The 19,101-nt window shown below is 47.3% G+C and overlaps 1 protein-coding gene across 4 annotated transcripts in view; it reads right to left on the reverse strand.

Annotated features, from left to right (window-relative positions):
- Window positions 1-1,493: 1,493 nt before the first annotated feature.
- Window positions 1,494-19,101, reverse strand: part of PARVA (parvin alpha) — a 63,371-nt gene continuing 45,763 nt past the window's right edge. For 2 of the 4 annotated variants that reach the window (XM_083164097.1, XM_083164098.1), the window contains exons 7-13: window positions 18,214-18,272; window positions 16,290-16,309; window positions 15,619-15,680; window positions 10,230-10,298; window positions 9,314-9,415; window positions 7,302-7,374; window positions 1,494-7,220 (exon numbers count right to left, since the gene is read on the reverse strand). In XM_083164097.1, the coding sequence (XP_083020223.1) occupies window positions 7,144-7,220; window positions 7,302-7,374; window positions 9,314-9,415; window positions 10,230-10,298; window positions 15,619-15,680; window positions 16,290-16,309; window positions 18,214-18,272 (462 nt within the window). In that variant the 3' untranslated portion in view covers window positions 1,494-7,143. The remainder of the gene's footprint in view (window positions 7,221-7,301; window positions 7,375-9,313; window positions 9,416-10,229; window positions 10,299-15,618; window positions 15,681-16,289; window positions 16,310-18,213; window positions 18,273-19,101) is intronic. The other 2 variants (XR_014465413.1, XR_014465414.1) reach the window with 2 other exon arrangements.

The raw sequence follows: 19,101 nt of genomic DNA on the forward strand, positions 1-19,101 counted from the left end.
ACCACTCACACTGGTACACCCTCACACCTCCCTTACTCACACTGGTACATCCTCACATCCGCCCTACTCCTACCTGTACTGCTCACACTGGTACAGCCTCACACCTCCCTTACTCCCACCTGTACTACTCACACTGGTACACTCTCACACCTCCCCTATTCCCACCTGTACTGCTCACACTGGTACACCCTCACACCTCCCCTACTCCCACCTGTACTGCTCACACTGGTACACCCTCACACCTCCCCTACTCCCACCTGTACTACTCACACTGGTACACCCTCACATCCGCCCTACTCCCACCTGTACTACTCACACTGGTACACCCTCACACCTCCCCTACTCCTACCTGTACTACTCACACTGGTACACCCTCACACCTCCCCTACTCCCACCTGTACTACTCACACTGGTACACCCTCACACCTGTTTCTACTCACACTGGTACACCCTCACACCTCCCCTACTCCCACCTGTACTCTCACTGGTACACCCTCACACCTCCCCTACTCCCACCTGTACTACTCACACTGGTACACCCTCACACCTCCCCTACTCCCACCTGTACTACTCCCACTGCTACACCCTCACACCTTCCCTATTACCGCTTGTAGTACTCGGTGGTACACTCTCACTACTCCTCCCGGTACTACTCCCACCGTCCACACTCAGCAATTTTATTTATTCTTTAGCAATTCAGTATAATTCCATAGCATAGATATATGTACACATTGGGCGGAATGTACCAAGCAACTGCTGTACATACCGCCACTCATCGCAAAGACAGTAATTGCATATGTAGTATCATATGCGATTAGTATCGCAAAGGGCAGCTCTTGCGATAAGTCCTGCCCTTTATGAAGAAGACGGTGGGAGATGAGCGGATTTCCGCAGCTCTCACCTCTCCCCTTCCTTCTGTAGCCAGGGGCCCTTCTGCTCAGAAGACTGCCAGGCTCCTCCTCGTCCCCACATCCAGAAGGGGGATGCTCTGGTTCTAGGGAGGAGGTGGTCACTGGTCCGGGCAGTACAGCAGGAGGCTGTCTGGACATAAGATGAGGTGAGGGGGGTCAGGGGCAGCATGGGGGTCACATAAAGAAGTCCATAGGCTTCTCTGGGGTTATAACCCCCCACAGCGAAGCCCTGGGCAGTGGGGCTTGGAGGCATCTGAAAATGCTGTTAAACCACACATTTTCAGTTAGTACATCCCACCTATTATACCCATTTCCGACATACTATTTTAGACCCAGTTCAAACCCGGGTTCTTAAAAATCCCGGGTCCATTGCAGATGCGCAGGACCCGGGATTTTAGAGGACTAAAATCCCGGGTAGAGCCTTTTAGACATACCCTTGTCCCGGGATTGTGCGCTTGCGCGTAAAAAATCCCGGGATTTTGCCGTATGTCTGAAAGGGGTATTCGTTCCTTTAAGGTTCCCAATGAATCCCATTACAATGTAATACCCAAATCCGCCTGATATCACACAAGACTACTGTCGTCAATGAATAAAGCTTTTTATTTTGAGTGAAAAAAACAGTATGTGATACATCAAGTTAGAAATATAATTTTTATACTTTCTTCATAATACGAACAGCAACATAAAAATAGAAATGCAAGAAGCAGATCTCAGCACAATACAAAAATACTTCAGCACTTTATGGCAGTTTCTCGACACTGCAAGTTCGGCCATTTTCTGGCAGTGGCCATTTTGTGAAAATATTGGCCACTTCCTGTGCAAATTGGTCCGGAAAGGTAAACCACAGGAAGTTGAGCTATACTTTAGTGTTTCAAATAAAACAAGCAAAAAGCTTTACTTCAATATTAAACCTCACGTGATCAAGAACAGAGGCCATGACAACTTAAATGATCTGCAAGTGGGTTTTCAGTTTTATAATTGTAATTATTTTACTTTTTAATGATCATTTAATGAATCCTTTTCATGTGTATTGGATCTAATATTGCCAGCAGCCAATTATTTTATTTGTTACTTGTTACTGACTTTTAATTTATTTATTGGCTGTTGTATTGGTAATATCAGATCCAATCAGGAACTGGCTAACTCCTGGCCAATGAGTGCACTTTAAATTGGGCAGTGGAACTCTATTTAAATTACTTGCAGGATAATTGTCTCACATCAAAATCCCGGGTCCAGCACTTTCACATTAACCCTGGGTCGTCAATTACACAGAGGGTGACCCCGGTTTAACCCTTCTTATAACCCAATCGAATTGGTTGTTCAATCCAGGATATTAGCTGTGGTGCTTTGAAACTGCACCTTGACCCGGGTCAACACGTCATCACCCCGGCAATTTCCCGCCTTATTTTGTCAATGTGAAAAGGGTATTAATAAACTATACTTCCATCTACAAACAATAAAACATTGGATACATCTGTGCAAAAAATTGCAGCTAAAAGTACAATAGCTTCCGGACTCTTCTGGCACCAATAAGAATAATACAAAGAAAAAACTTTAGTGTATAATCGTGTGATCCTTCCAAATCAGCAGCTGTGATAGTGTTACATGCAGTACTAATATATATATATATATATATATATATATATATATATATATATATATATATATATATATATATATATATATAACATACCCTCCAACATGACCCATTCCATTAGGTACAAAATGATCTGTTCCTGGACTTCCCTGCCATTGGCAGTTACAGAGGTTGGACTTCACCACAGTCCAAAATTCAAAGCGGGGGTCACATCAACTGCCAGTGAGTCCAGGACAGTGATGTTTGGAGTGGCAGTAGCTGTTGCTCCCCTATTTGAATATTGGACTGTGCTGCAGCCCCACCTCTGCAACTGCCACTAGCAGGAAAGTCCAGAAACAGAGCATTGTGTACCTAATGGAATGTGCCATGTTGGAGGGTATGATATAATATCCGCTACAGCTGCGTTTACCTTTTATAAACAACACCTGCGGCATTTCTAAGGGGTACATAGTTACTAAAGCTTATACAAATTAAGAGGTGCTGCTCATAGCAACCAATCAGATTCTGTCTAACATTTATCTATTGCACCCTAGGAAATGATGGACTCAATCTGATTGGTTGCTATGAGCAAAAGCATGGTGATGTTTTCAAGCAGCTTGACCAAAATGTGGATTTGTAAGCTCAGCATTATCCATGGTAATAATGCTGGGTACACAATAGACCAGGGGTGGCCAAACCGGTCCTCAAGATCTACCAATAGTTCATGTGTGTTAGGCAACCTGTGGATCTAATGGTGCGCGCACACAGTGAGATGTGTGCTAGGTGCCAGTACAGCTGTACCATATGTGCTATGCAATTTGAACTTTATACACTGTGCTATTTGAACTACAGAAGATTTGGATTACACTACAATATGTAATGGGAATGAATGCAGCAGGTTTGAACATGTGACAGTTAGTAATGACTACACGTGTGCACCAGCTAGGTGATCTGGGAAATGTGACAGTTAGTAATGACTACACCTGTGCACCAGCTAGGTGATCTGGGAAATGTGACAGTTAGTAATGACTGCACCTGTGCACCAGCTAGGTGACCTGGGGAATGTGACAGTAATGACTACACCTGTGCACCAGCTAGGTGACCTGGGGAATGTGACCGTAATGACTACACCTGTGCACCAGCTAGGTGACCTGGGGAATGTGACCGTAATGACTACACCTGTGCACCAGCTAGGTGACCTGGGGAATGTGACAGTAATGACTACACCTGTGCACCAGCCAGGTGACCTGGGGAATGTGACAGTAATGACTACAGCTGTGCACCAGCTAGGTGACCTGGGGAATGTGACAGTTAGTAATGACTACACCTGTGCGCTAGCTAGGTGACCTGGGGAATGTGACAGTAATGACTACACCTGTGCACCAGCTAGGTGACCTGGGGAATGTGACAGTTAGTAATGACTACACCTGTGCACCAGCTAGGTGACCTGGGGAATTTGACAGTAATGACTACACACACACCTGTGCACCAGCTAGGTGACCTGGGGAATGTGACAGTTAGTAATGACTACACCTGTGCGCTAGCTAGGTGACCTGGGGAATGTGACAGTAATGACTACACCTGTGCGCTAGCTAGGTGACCTGGGGAATGTGACCGTAATGACTACACCTGTGCACCAGCTAGGTGACCTGGGGAATGTGACAGTAATGACTACACCTGTGCACCAGCCAGGTGACCTGGGGAATGTGACAGTAATGACTACAGCTGTGCACCAGCTAGGTGACCTGGGGAATGTGACAGTTAGTAATGACTACACCTGTGCGCTAGCTAGGTGACCTGGAGAATGTGACAGTAATGACTACACCTGTGCACCAGCTAGGTGACCTGGGGAATGTGACAGTTAGTAATGACTACACCTGTGCACCAGCTAGGTGACCTGGGGAAATTGACAGTAATGACTACACACACCTGTGCACCAGCTAGGTGACCTGGGGAATGTGACAGTTAGTAATGACTACACCTGTGCGCTAGCTAGGTGACCTGGGGAATGTGACAGTAATGACTACACCTGTGCACCAGCTAGGTGACCTGGGGAATGTGACAGTTAGTAATGACTACACCTGTGCACCAGCTAGGTGACCTGGGGAATTTGACAGTAATGACTACACACACCTGTGCACCAGCTAGGTGACCTGGGGAATGTGACAGTAATGACTACACCTGTGCACCAGCTTTGTTATTTGAAAAACATGGACTGTTGGTAGATCTCGGGGACGATGTGCACCCAGCACAACCTCGTTAGACGGCAGTGACGTCAGAGGGGGGAGTGGAACCATGCTGCTTTTGGCGAGCATCGCTAGCGATATACCGGGCACTGGACGATTTTAAGAATGGTTCGTTCCCTTTTAGTGTGTACCCAGCTTAAGTTTGACTTAAAACTGATTTCTGATTTGCTCTTATGGACAATAACGTTACTGTCCTCTCCCATGTATAGCACTTTATCAGATTCTGATTGGATGCATTTGGTTGCTCCTTCCAGCCACTGTGTCCGATCCCTTCACCTACAGCAATGCCAAAAATATGTGGCAGCAGTCCCCGATATATTAAGTGCCAGGACCCTGCTCATGGCAAGAAATTGCCAATGTCCAAATTGAGGGAGCCAAGAAAAGCACTACGTGACATAGCGCAATTCAAAAGTATGTCTTTTATAGCCGAGAACATTTTTAAATTTTGATAATAAAATTACTTGTACATTCCGCTGCAGTTTACAATTGGTAAGAGAACCGTAATAAGACGATACTGGTCATAAAAGAGAGGTCAGAGGGCCCTGCTCACAGGCTTACACTCTACAAGGCAATAAGAAAGTGGATTGGTTACACTGTGTCACATGGCCCCTCACTAGCCATGAGCAATGCTGGTTACCCTGAAAGCCAGCTGATTTTACTGCTCAGTTCCTATATGAAGAGCAGCGAGAAAAAATAAATATGCTGTAAATATAAGGTTATAAAAATAATTTCAGTATCAAGTGTGAAATTGAAGCCGCCATCGCCAAAAAACCCAAGGCAAACGTGACGGGCGGTTGGCAAGCTGACGCCTCTTGCAGGGTTACTTGACAATTATCACAATAGGTAAAATATTGTATTATTATTGAAATGGTATTTCCCTACATTGCTTGCCTGTAATGTGTGTAAATATAGCACCTATTCATTCGGGAACATGAGTAACAATGAATGCACAAGAGGACCTCGCAGGGGTTAGTAATGATATTACAGAGTCTGATTAGCGTCTACCTGGTATAATGGTGTGTGCATTATGTATCCGTGGCAGATTAACGCCACGCAGAGCAGGTTTCTTATATGCACTGCCCCATCCTAATGCCCACAGCAGCTAATTACATTCCCCTGCTAGTTATTCATTAGTAGAATTTAGCAAAAGCCATAAAATGATGTGTTAAATAAATCCAAGGAAGGAAGGAATGTTCTGTTATTCAGCGGCGTATAAATGACACGTCTTTAAATATTTCGCGTAAAAAGTGTTCTACCAGGAAAGTATTCCACATGTACAAATCTCCAATCTGCAGGTGGAGCAGATTTTTGATAATTGTGTAATCCAGGAATGTTCTATGAATATTTCATTGCCTTGTTAATAAGTCATTAACCACTTAATTAACCAATCCCCCCCCCCCCCCAAAAAAAAAATATATATACTTAAAAAAATGCAAAATAAAGGTTTTTAATTTTTTACATATTGTTATAATTTATAATCATCTTTTGAAGAGATTTTTTTTTTTTTTGTCAATTTTGGGAACATTTTTGGAAAGCAAAAATGTTTTTCAGTCCCCCTTCCCACCAAAATAATAATAATAAAAAAATTATTAATTTATTTACACTGGCAGCGGAGGGGATCTGTTACACCCAGTAGGTGTGTGTGCATGTGTGTATTTTAAAAATACTTTGGAAACTTTATTAAATAAAATAAAAATTAATTTCTGCAGTTTTGGGACAAAAAAATTAATGAAAAAAAAAGTCCATTAAGTGGCTAAAGTGTCAATTTTTCTTTAAAGTTTAGCTGTTAACAAATTGCTGAAATCAGGACGCTTGCTGCAACTCGCAGCCAATCATATTTGAGTGAAAATGTCCGCAAGCTCAGCCTGCACTGGTAATCTTTAATGATGTCATATAAACAGTACTGCTTATATGACATCTGTCTGTCTCTGCTATAAAGTATACTGAAGCTTTAAAGTGAAGGTAATATTAGCAGAGGCACAAAACAGGGGTGATCCCATAGCACAAAAATAGTGGTACCGTGTGCGCATACAAATGCGATGTAAATGAGCCCGAGGACCGGAACACGCATACATGTGACTTCCGATGGAGCTGGCCACATCCTGGCAGTAACTGGACAACAGATACGTCACTGAGTCTGCACTTTACATAACGCTTGTGATGAGTATACGCTAATATAACTGCCACCACCCTAAGTTATTGCAGCCCCGGTTAACACTGTAACGATCCTGAACTTGTTCCCTGTTAGGTCCTATTACAACTCTCAGCACAAGAGTTTCTTGCACAATACAAAATAAAAAAAATATAAAAAAGTTCCCTTTTTTTTCTTAGCATTAAATAAAAATTTAAAACTGAAAGAAATGTCCCTGTGGTTCTGTGATTCGTCATTGTTCCCGGTAGGACGCCTCCTTTATTCCACACTGCGGTATTTGGTGAACAGGTTGTAGAGGACCCTCAGGGTGGATTTAAGGTCACAATTGACGATGTCTATGGGTAAAACAGAACATCAGAGCGTTACTTACAGAGCAATAACTAGCAGTGATGACATCACAGTATGAGGTCACCAACCTTCTGGCCTTGGCTTTGGTTTCTCCAGGCCACCGTCTTGCATGAGTTCAAATGAAAAGGACACGTTGAGAACCTGGTAATTAGGAAAGACCAGCATTAACCTTGCTGTAACAATGCCAGATAACGACCTGTGTATTTCTGTACTGCTGTGATGCCAACCACTGTGCCACCACGCCAACACTTTGCCTTCTATGCAAATGCGAAGACTAAGCCTCTGCCCTAATATCTATCCCTATGAAATGAATAAGAAACGTTTCTGTTTTGTAGCACTGAACTATTTATTTACATTTCATTCCTGCCAAGAAGAGCCATCACAAAGCCCGCAACAGATGTCGCGCTCAACATGTTGGATACACATTAATTAAGTGCTACCACAACAACAATTTGCGTGAAAACTGATTTTATATGAGCTTGTTCCTAGTTTTCCTAAGAAGCAGCGTGGTATGGAGAGATTCTCGCTGCGCGAATGCTCTGGACGCGGGAATACAGATGTGTCCTAATCTCCTGTTAAACAGCCCGCCCCGTAGCGCTGAGCGTTTTTTTTACTTAATCTTTTCCATTAAAATGGGTCTTATTTGCAAAACTATGCAAATAGGACGCACAAGCAACTTCTGATGATTTTAGATATGTAGCGTTCCTATATTCAGATATACAGCGTGCCTATATTATGTGTGTTACAGCCACTGTACCTGCACATGAAATGCTACCTATGTAGTATTTCATATACAGAGACCCAACATGTGGTGCCAAGACATTTTATTATGTTAATAGAAAGTTCTCTCTCCTGTAACATTAAACACACTGACCGGCCCATAACATGGGAATCCTTCACTTTCAGGAGATAACTGCTCATTGAGGCCACTCTCAGCCATAATAATACTTTGACTTGGTATACGGATGGCTGACAGACCATGCCTATGTCAACAGTCAATATACTGTACAAACTCCCTGGTGCAATGTAATCCTGTACATGACACCAGCACCCCAGATTACAGCTGTACAAACTTCCTGGTGCAATGTAATCCCAGTACATGACACCAGCACCCCCAAATTAAAGCTACACACACTCCCTGGTGCAATGTAATCCTGGCACATGATGACATCACCCCCAGATTACAGCTACACACACTCCCTGGTGCAATGTAATACTGGTACATGACACCAGCACCCCCAGATAACAGCTACACACACTCCCTGGTGCAATGTAATCCCAGTACATGACACCAGCACCCCCAGATTAAAGCTACACACACTCCCTGGTGCAATGTAATCCTGTACATGACACCAGCACCCCAGATTACAGCTGTACAAACTTCCTGGTGCAATGTAATCCCAGTACATGACACCAGCACCCCCAAATTAAAGCTACACACACTCCCTGGTGCAATGTAATCCTGGCACATGATGACATCACCCCCAGATTACAGCTACACACACTCCCTGGTGCAATGTAATACTGGTACATGACACCAGCACCCCCAGATAACAGCTACACACACTCCCTGGTGCAATGTAATCCCAGTACATGACACCAGCACCCCCAGATTAAAGCTACACACACTCCCTGGTGCAATGTAATCCTGGTACATGATGACAGCACCCCCAGATTACAGCTGCACAAACTCCCTGGTGCAATGTAATCCTGGTACATGACACCAGCACCCCCAGATAACAGCTACACACACTCCCTGGTGCAATGTAATCCTGGTACATGACACCAGCACCCCCAGATTACAGCTACACAAACTCCCTGGTGCAATGTAATCCTGGTACATGATGACAGCACCCCCAGATTACAGCTACACACACTCCCTGGTGCAATGTAATCCTGGTACATGACACCAGCACCCCCAGATTACAGCTACACACACTCCCTGGTGCAATGTAATCCCAGTACATGACACCAGCACCCCCAGATTACAGCTACACACACTCCCTGGTGCAATGTAATCCTGGTACATGATGACAGCACCCGCAGATTACAGCTACACAAACTCCCTGCACAGAATTACCTTTTGCTCAAAGCTGTCTGGTGTCAGAAAGAAATTATAGAGGGGGACGAAGTAGCCCTCCAGGAGACCCATCAGTAGCACCAGGTACACTCCATCTGCAAACTGCGCATAAGAGAAGCGGTGTTAGATGTAGGGAGAAGACGTAGGGTGCACGGTATTCTGCTAGAGACATGTACATTATACACTGAGCGCCCTCCCCTCATCCCCTTCTTCTACTGTTATACAAATGCTGACAACAATTTTACATATGCGTTTCAGGCATGCAGACAGGGCCGGATTAAGGGGGCACAGGGGTTTTGTACTGGGGAGTGGGGTAGTGCTGCAGCTTCACCTATCTGCCAATGTGACAATGATTAATGGTGCTCAGCATTGGGAGCCAAGGCACACTGACTTCACAAGTGTGCAGTGCATTATTGGGAATTGACTAAGTCCCATGAGACTTTGCATATGAGGTCAGAGGCTGAGAGGATTGTGCTGAGCTCTGCTTGGTGGAGCTCATCATATGCTTCTCAGGCCTATGGAGGATTGCAGCAGCAGCAGCCTCGTCATAGGAGGGTTTTTAATTAGAGGCAGTGCTGAGCCTGTCAGGGCTCCTACAGAGTAAGGTTCAGAGGGACAAACACAGGCTTTTCATGTGGTATTTTATAAATATATATATTTATGTTTATTTTAACCCCCCCCCACAGGCTTAATCCGGCCCTAAACTATGGGTTAAGCAGGCACGGCCAAACGATGGCCCTCCAGCTGTTGTAAAACCACACATCACAGCATGCCTTGCCATAGTATTAGCATTCCCTAATAGCAAAACTGTGGCATGGCCTGATGGGACTTGTAGTTTCACAACAGCTGGGTTAGGATAATACTGAAGGTGGAAACCACTGAGCACAGGCACCAATATGAATGTAGACCGTCCTACCTGAGTCTCTAGCTCGGTCACCTCCAGGTTCAGCTTATTTAGGTGCTTGTTAACAAACGTGATCAAAGTCTAAATGGGGAAAAAGATAAACCGTAAATTCCCAGCACCCAGAGATCAATCAATGCTGTCCCATGAATGTAGACTCATTAATTTGCACAAAGGGCTGGTAGCGTGTCTACAGAAGACTTCCGGATGCTAGGTGCGTTATAGACACCTGCCGTAGATGTCACTCGGGGGGTAGATTTATTACGGAGGAGCTTATCGCGCCACTATAACACTTCCTGCTTCCCCTCATTAACGAGGGAAAGCAGGAGGGGAGAACGTCCATATGTATTAACATCTTGCCTGCCGAAGAGCGCAAACTCCCCCCTCCGGCAAAGCCTCCTCCTGCTGACAGTGTTAACTGATGCGCTGTCTCCTTCAACCCAGCTGGCTGGACTGGGCATGCGCGGCATCTGGCACAGCCCAAAGCCAACAGCAGAGATATCACTGTCCCTGCTGTGGGGATAGGGCATCACCACCTGCAGCTGTCGAAGTTGATAGGTGACCGTTCATACATTAGGTAAGAGCACAGCGCAACATAGAAACTAACGCAGAGACGATAACCCTCCTGCCCTGTTAAACACCTGCACAGCGGCTGTCATACATCGGAGGAAGCGCTATCCCCTGTCATAACGCACAGGTATAGCGCATATTCCCCTGATCGCCACTTAATAAATCTACCCCTCAGTACTGAGTGTCAGCTCATAGGACAAGTTGGTCAGTCAGTCGGTCAGTCTGGACTGGTCTCCTTGGTAACCGCACTATAATCTTGCAGAGATTAATAATAAAACATCATTTATGTTTCCTATTAATAATACTCTCTCTGTTGCAATGGAATAGCTGTAAAACTAGTGATCAAAGGAAATAGCAAAGAAATGTCATGTAAAGCAAAGGACGCGCGCCGTCTGATGAATCCCCCATTATAGTAGGGTTTGGTGTGACTGCGAAGTATCAGATGGGTCACAGGCTACCCCTCACAGGGCACATCTCGAACATATCCCCAGTATACATTCCCAATGTGGGGGGAGATTCTCTAAGCGAAAAATGCGGTAAAAACCCCGTTATCAGGGTTTTTACCGCATTTTGGGATGCTGTAAGCATCCCCCGCCGGGTTACCGCGGCAGGGGGCAGCCAGAAAAATCTGGCGATGCCCCATAGAAGCCAATGGGCTTCTACCGCAACCCTCCGCCCCCCCCCCCCCTCCTCACCTGTGTCCGGGCAGCACAGAGCTGTGCTGCCCGGACCGGTGACCTCCTCCCTGCACTGATCCTCTTCCGGGTGCAGGGAGGAGGAGAGCCCGGCGCAGCAGCAGCGCCGGGTGTGTGAGGGAAGGGGGGAGCCGCCGGGACCCGGCGACTCTCACAGCAAAGGACAGCTCTTAACGCAAGAGCTGTCCTTTGCTATAATTATCGCATATGTTACTGCATATGCGATAATTATAATTGCGAAGAGAGGCGAAGGGGGGCGGAGATTCTTAGAGAATCTCCCCCTTCGCCTGTTATAGGTGATATCTTAATCCAACTGCAATAATAGTTATCAGCAGTAAATCCAGTGGGAGATAATAATATGGCTGTAATTCCAGTAGAATTACACTGAAGAGTGCGGACATCACACAAATGAGGCAAATATTGCTGCAACTCCCAAACCAGAGGGACACACTGCACATGCATGCGTTTGGTTTGTGTGAGTTATACTAGGCATCTGGCCTAGTCCTCCCTCTGCATTAGGTACTATGCGTTTCAAGCAGAGGATGCTTACAATGAAGTTCTGCTACTATTTCTGTTTACACGCCATTCGCAAGATGATTGATGGGAAGTAGGCGTCTGGGATTGGAAACCGGAAGAAAAAACGCTGGGAGTGTCAGGGAAAACGCAGATGAGATGTGCCCAAGAATTATGGGAGGGTGTGTGACATCAGCAACACGCCAGATATGCCTGTATTAGGGGAGGGTATGTGACATCAGCACCAGGCCGGATATGCCTGTATTAGGGGAGGGTGTGTGACGTGAGCAACAGGCCGGATATGCCTGTATTAGGGGAGGGTGTGTGATGTCAGCACAGGCCGGATATACCTGTATTAGGGGAGGGTGTGTGATGTCAGCACAGGCCGGATATGCCTGCATTAGGGGAGGGTGTGTGATGTCAGCACAGGCCGGATATACCTGTATTAGGGGAGGGTGTGTGACATCAGCAACAGGCCGGATATGTCTGTATTGGGGGAGGGTGTGTGACGTGAGCAACAGGCCGGATATGTCTGTATTAGGGGAGGGTGTGTGATGTCAGCACCGGGCCGGATATGCCTGCATTAGGGGAGGGTGTGGGATGTCAGCACCAGGCCGGATATGCCTGTATTAGGGGAGGGTGTGTGACGTCAGCACCAGGCCGGATATGTCTGTATTAGGGGAGGGTGTGTGACGTGAGCACCAGGCCGGATATACCTGTATTAGGGAAGGGTGTGTGGTGTCAGCACCAGGCCGGATACGCCTGTATTAGGGGAGGGTGTGTGATGTCAGCACCAAGCCGGATATGCCTGTATTAGGGGAGGGTGTGTGATGTCAGCACCGGGCCGGATATGCCTGCATTAGGGGAGGGTGTGGGATGTCAGCACCAGGTCGGATATGCCTGTATTAGAGGAGGGTGTGTGACGTCAGCACCAGGCCGGATATGCCTGTATTAGAGGAGGGTGTGTACATCTGCACCAGGCTGGATATGCCTGTATTGGGGAGGGTATGTGATGTCAGCACCAGGCCGGATATACCTGTATTAGGGGAGGGTGTGTGACGTCAGCACCAGGCCGGTCATGCCTGTATTAGGGGAGGTAGTGTGACGTCAGCACCAGGCCGGATATGCCTGTATTAGGGGAGGGTGTGTGACATCAGCACCAGGCCAGATATACCTGTATTAGGGGAGGGTGTGTGACGTCAGCACCAGGCTGGATATACCTGTATTAGGGGAGGGTGTGTGATGTCAGCACCAGGCCGGAAATGCCTGTATTAGGGGAGGGTGTGTGATGTCAGCACCAGGTCGGATATACCTGTATTAGCGGAGGGTGTGTAACGTCAGCACCAGGGCGTATATGCCTGTATTAGGGGAGGGTGTGTGACGTCAGCACCAGGCCGGAAATGCCTGTATTAGGGGAGGGTGTGTGACGTCAGCTCCAGGCCGCATATGCCTGTATTAGGGGAGGGTGTGTTATGTCAGCACCAGGCCGGATATACCTGTATTAGGGGAGGGTGTGTGATGTCAGCACCAGGCCGGATATACCTGTATTAGGGGAGGGTGTGTGATGTCAGCACCAGGCCGGATATGTCTGTATTAGGGGAGGGTGTGTGACGTGAGCAACAGGCCGGATATGCCTGTATTAGGGGAGGGTATGTGACATCAGCAACAGGCCGGATATGTCTGTATTGGGGGAGGGTGTGTGACGTGAGCAACAGGCCGGATATGTCTGTATTAGGGGAGGGTGTGTGATGTCAGCACCGGGCCGGATATGCCTGCATTAGGGGAGGGTGTGGGATGTCAGCACCAGGCCGGATATGCCTGTATTAGGGGAGGGTGTGTGACGTCAGCACCAGGCCGGATATGTCTGTATTAGGGGAGGGTGTGTGACGTGAGCACCAGGCCGGATATACCTGTATTAGGGAAGGGTGTGTGGTGTCAGCACCAGGCCGGATACGCCTGTATTAGGGGAGGGTGTGTGATGTCAGCACCAAGCCGGATATGCCTGTATTAGGGGAGGGTGTGTGATGTCAGCACCGGGCCGGATATGCCTGCATTAGGGGAGGGTGTGGGATGTCAGCACCAGGTCGGATATGCCTGTATTAGAGGAGGGTGTGTGACGTCAGCACCAGGCCGGATATGCCTGTATTAGAGGAGGGTGTGTACATCTGCACCAGGCTGGATATGCCTGTATTGGGGAGGGTATGTGATGTCAGCACCAGGCCGGATATACCTGTATTAGGGGAGGGTGTGTGACGTCAGCACCAGGCCGGACATGCCTGTATTAGGGGAGGTAGTGTGACGTCAGCACCAGGCCGGATATGCCTGTATTAGGGGAGGGTGTGTGACATCAGCACCAGGCCAGATATACCTGTATTAGGGGAGGGTGTGTGACGTCAGCACCAGGCTGGATATACCTGTATTAGGGGAGGGTGTGTGATGTCAGCACCAGGCCGGAAATGCCTGTATTAGGGGAGGGTGTGTGATGTCAGCACCAGGTCGGATATACCTGTATTAGCGGAGGGTGTGTAACGTCAGCACCAGGGCGTATATGCCTGTATTAGGGGAGGGTGTGTGACGTCAGCACCAGGCCGGAAATGCCTGTATTAGGGGAGGGTGTGTGACGTCAGCTCCAGGCCGCATATGCCTGTATTAGGGGAGGGTGTGTTATGTCAGCACCAGGCCGGATATACCTGTATTAGGGGAGGGTGTGTGACGTCAGCACCAGGCCGGATATACCTGTATTAGGGGAGGGTGTGTGATGTCAGCACCAGGCCGGATATACCTGTATTAGGGGAGGGTGTGTGATGTCAGCACCAGGCCGGATATGCCTGTATTAGGGGAGGGTGTGTGACGTCAGCTCCAGGCCGGATATGTCTGTATTAGGGGAGGGTGTGTGATGTCAGCACCAGGCCGGATATACCTGTATTAGGGGAGGGTGTGTGATGTCAGCACCAGGCCGGATATGCCTGTATTAGGGGAGGGTGTGTGATGTCAGCACCAGGCTGGATATGCCTGTATTAGGGGAGGGTGTGTGATGTCAGCACCAGGCCGGATATGCCTGTATTAGGGGAGGGTGTGTGACGTCAGCACCAGGCCAGATATGACTGTATTAGGGGAGGGTGTGTGACGTCAGCACCAGGCCGGATATGCCTGTATTAGTGGAGGGTGTGTGACGTCAGCACCAGGCCGGATATGCCTGTATTAGGGGAGGGTGTGTGACGTCAGCACCAGGCCGGATATGCCTGTATTAGGGGAGGGTGTGTGACGTCAGCACCAGGCCGGATATGCCTGTATTCCTTGCAGATGCCGAGTAAGTCGCTGGCTATGCTGAGCCTCTGGTGACTGGTGCCAAGTGAAAAAATAATTTGATGGGTCTTACACATATTCAACGGGCTGCAATGTCTTTGCAAAGTGTACACATCGATTCACAGAGCGAGCACATGAATTCGCAAAGGTGGGATGTCACTATAGCAGGATGACGTTTACCTGATTACTGGCCGCTGCACATTCACTGCCGTGCAATGAGTTCTGAATTACCCCCAATGTGTCCTGGGAACGGAGCAGACACTTGTGTGCACTCAGCGGATTTTACATACATAAAGATGGAATAAAACGTTAGAACTAACCTTTTTCACCACATTGAGTTTATCCGGAGCGTGGTCAAAGAGTGTATCGAATGCATCTCTCTCTAAAAAAATAATTTTTTTTTTTTTTAAATTGTTACGTAGCAAAAAAAATATATAAATAAATCAAGAACACAGAGATTAGTTATTGTAAAGCCCCTTCGCCCGTGGTTTTTTATGTGAGTAGAGTCCGCAGCCGGCCCTTAATAGTCACAGATTGCAGAACAATGCTTCTGCGATTTTGACTTTTCGGTGCTGACTTGTCAAAACTGAAAAGTTGCTGAAAAAAACAGTGGACGGTGCGATATGGTCACTGAGCGATAGACCGCTGAGCAAAATACACCACATAACTTTACAGCAAATTCACATTTCACAAAACACGTCCCTAAACACGTACATTTTCTGGGAGTTTTTTTTCTAACCAAAGGCAACATAAGGGTCAATCAGTGATTGTTAAATTCAATGGAGGTTATTAGTGGCCTGTTTGCAGCATACAGTATGTGATGGTCTGAGCCACTTATAGCTTGACTGACACATGCGCTACTAATGTTGGACGCAGCGGACAGATTTGTGTTTCTTCAACGCATACATCCAGATATCCAGAGTCGTGGTGACTCCGGTAGCAACACATTCATATAACATACTGTAGCCATTATTACATGTGAGAAACTCACCGTGTCTTCCGGATAACGCTCTACGGAAACAAAACAGAAAAAGTGTCCACGTTAATAATTAACGCTACACCTGACGCCACCATTAGTCATATGCAGACCCTAGTTTTGCTGTCATCTTCTCATTTAAGGGACGCTGCATCATTTGCCACCAGAAAGCAACTTTGCGCTGAGACATCATTACCAATTTGTGAAATAAATCAGTTTAGTCCAGATCTTTGTGTGACGCCAAGGAACCGGTATTCAGCGTCTCCCCACTTCAGGTGTCGCCAGAGACAGATCTGTGCAGTAAGCATCTGATTTGTTTTGGTCTATCCCAGTGCTTCCAAAACTCGGTACTCGAGGGAACGTAGCAGTCCAGGTTTAAGGATATCCTGGCTTATGCACAAATTACTTAATTAGTAAATATAATATATATAATGTTCATTCTGCCTCTTTCAAAACTCGTGCAGTTTCTCATCCCTGCCTGGGGTGTCGCTCTTTGCTGTTGCGCTGCTAGCACATGTCTGATCTGCATATCAGTGTTGAACTACAAACCACACTGTGCTAGAAGCACAACTGCAGAGCGCAAAACCCCAGGCATGGAAGACGAGCTGCACAGGTTCAAAAGATGCTAGAATGATTACTATGATCATTAATGATGTATATGCTTAACCCTTTCAGGTCCAACATCTGGACAGGCTCAACAGCCCTAGCGCTAGTAGCAGATCCAATGGTGAATCACTTCAAAATAAGAACATTAACATCGTTTAACCTCTTCACTGGTACTCCCGAGAATTTTCCTGGCTGTGCTACAGTGCCCAGACTGGTAAACCCAGAAAAGTATTGGGAGTACCAGGGTCTACGCTACCTAGTGCTGGGCAGCGCCGCTGAGATGAGGGCTAAGATGAGGGCTGAGCTCAGCTTCAGATGACGGCTGTTACCGGCCCCGCCTCCTTCCCCCCGGCTGTGTGCGACGTGACCTTGTAACGTCACGCCGCACATAGCCGGGTTGCAGGGGGCAGGGCCGGGCAGCGCGGCTGATGTAGTGCTCAGTGGCGCTGCCCGGCCCCAGGAGAGACGGTGGTGTTTTTGTTTTTTTTAAAGGGAGTGCTCCCCCCAAAAAACTCACCAAGTGGAGAGCGCTCTCCCTAAAAAAAAACCCACTACTGAAGAGTTAAATGTCAATGTAGACCATTTTTGAATGAAAGAAAAAAAAAATTCAATGAATTTAAACATTGAATTGCAAAAAAATTTTGGACTGCAAAGGGTTAAAACCTGTATTGTTGGGGTGCATCGAGGAACGGGTTTGGGAAAGGCAGCTATGATCCATATCTATGGGCTAAACACAATAAGACACCAATTTGATTGTTTCAGCATAACGGCCTCTTGGCCCCGATCCCCCTCTTGGTCAGGGCTGATGATAAAGCCCCCTGGATTCTGTGCAGCGTGTATGCTTTAACCCTTTGGTTGCCAACGTAGCTGCGAGAGATCCTCAAATATCCGCTAACAATGCCAGCGCCGCTCACAGCCTTTTTATTAGGTGAAAGATTTAACTAAACGTCAATTATTTTACTTGGCTGTATCTGTATTTATGGTAAAAGAACAGACGCTGTGAGGGGACTGGCGTTGTTAGCGGATATTTTGCAGATCGCTCACAGCAAGGTTGGCACTAAAAGGGTTAACGCAGTGTTCCGCTAGAATGGACACCATAGATGCAGAGATCTCCTGTTATTATGTACGGACGTATCTCATTCTCTATTTAATGCCCCCCTTATTACATTTCTATAAACATAGATCTCTGCACAAGGGTTAAATTCCATGTTCCCAGCCCAGTCCGGGTCGTATGAAGGCGCTGGGAGCACTCGGTAATCGTGCAATGGATTGTGTTCCTTACAGACATCTGTACTCCATTAAAAATCAAATGTCTAAAATGCAGATTACGCACTCTGTGTCACCGGTGATTTCCTCCTGGATCTGGCGCGACTGCAACATTCCATCCAGCTTCTAGACGGGAGGACACAAAGACGCCTGTTTACCTGATTTGTTCAAATGCAAAAATGTCTAACCCCCCCCCCCCCCCCCCCTGTCAAAACGTTATTTCATTCCCGCTAAAGTGGTCCTGGTCTGAGTAACACTCAGTGGTGCAAGTAGACTATTTTTCTTGGTGGTACTGATAGTTCGCAATTAAAATGGGCGTGGCCATGTGGGGGCGTGGTCACACAAAGCTAGAGGAGAGTCTACATGACAATAGGGACACAGCCATTTTATGCCACACACCGTAATGCTTATTACACATGACGCCACACACTGTAATGCCCATTACACATGATGCCACACCGTAAAGCCCATTACACATGAGGCCACACACCTAACCTCTATACACACACACACACACACATATATATACACACATACACACACACAGCCCATCCCACCCCCCATACATATAAACAATACATATCCCATCTCCATACATATGCATCTCCCCTATACATATACTGTATACATACAACATAGCCTACATTGGGCACCTTACCACTGGTGCTGGGCATAACAGTCACATGGAGCCCCTGTTGTGTTGCTTATGCATGGCTGCTGGCGGGGAGGTGGTTGATGCGGCATCAGGAAACAGGAAATGGGGGGGGGGGGCTTTGCTCCTGCTTTGGGGAAAGCTGGGCACCCCACACTTCATGCTGTGGGCCAGGGCCGGCTCCAGGCCTACTAGCGGCCCCAACAACCCCCCCCCCCCACCTCCCAGGGTTGTGGGTGCAGCATCGCGGCAGGCAGTCCGGGACGGATACAGGGGGAGGTAGGTGGTACCTGGGCAGCGTGG

This window comes from Crinia signifera, chromosome 11 (genome assembly GCF_055691185.1).
Source record: "Crinia signifera chromosome 11, ASM5569118v1, whole genome shotgun sequence".
Classification (NCBI taxonomy): domain Eukaryota; kingdom Metazoa; phylum Chordata; class Amphibia; order Anura; family Myobatrachidae; genus Crinia; species Crinia signifera.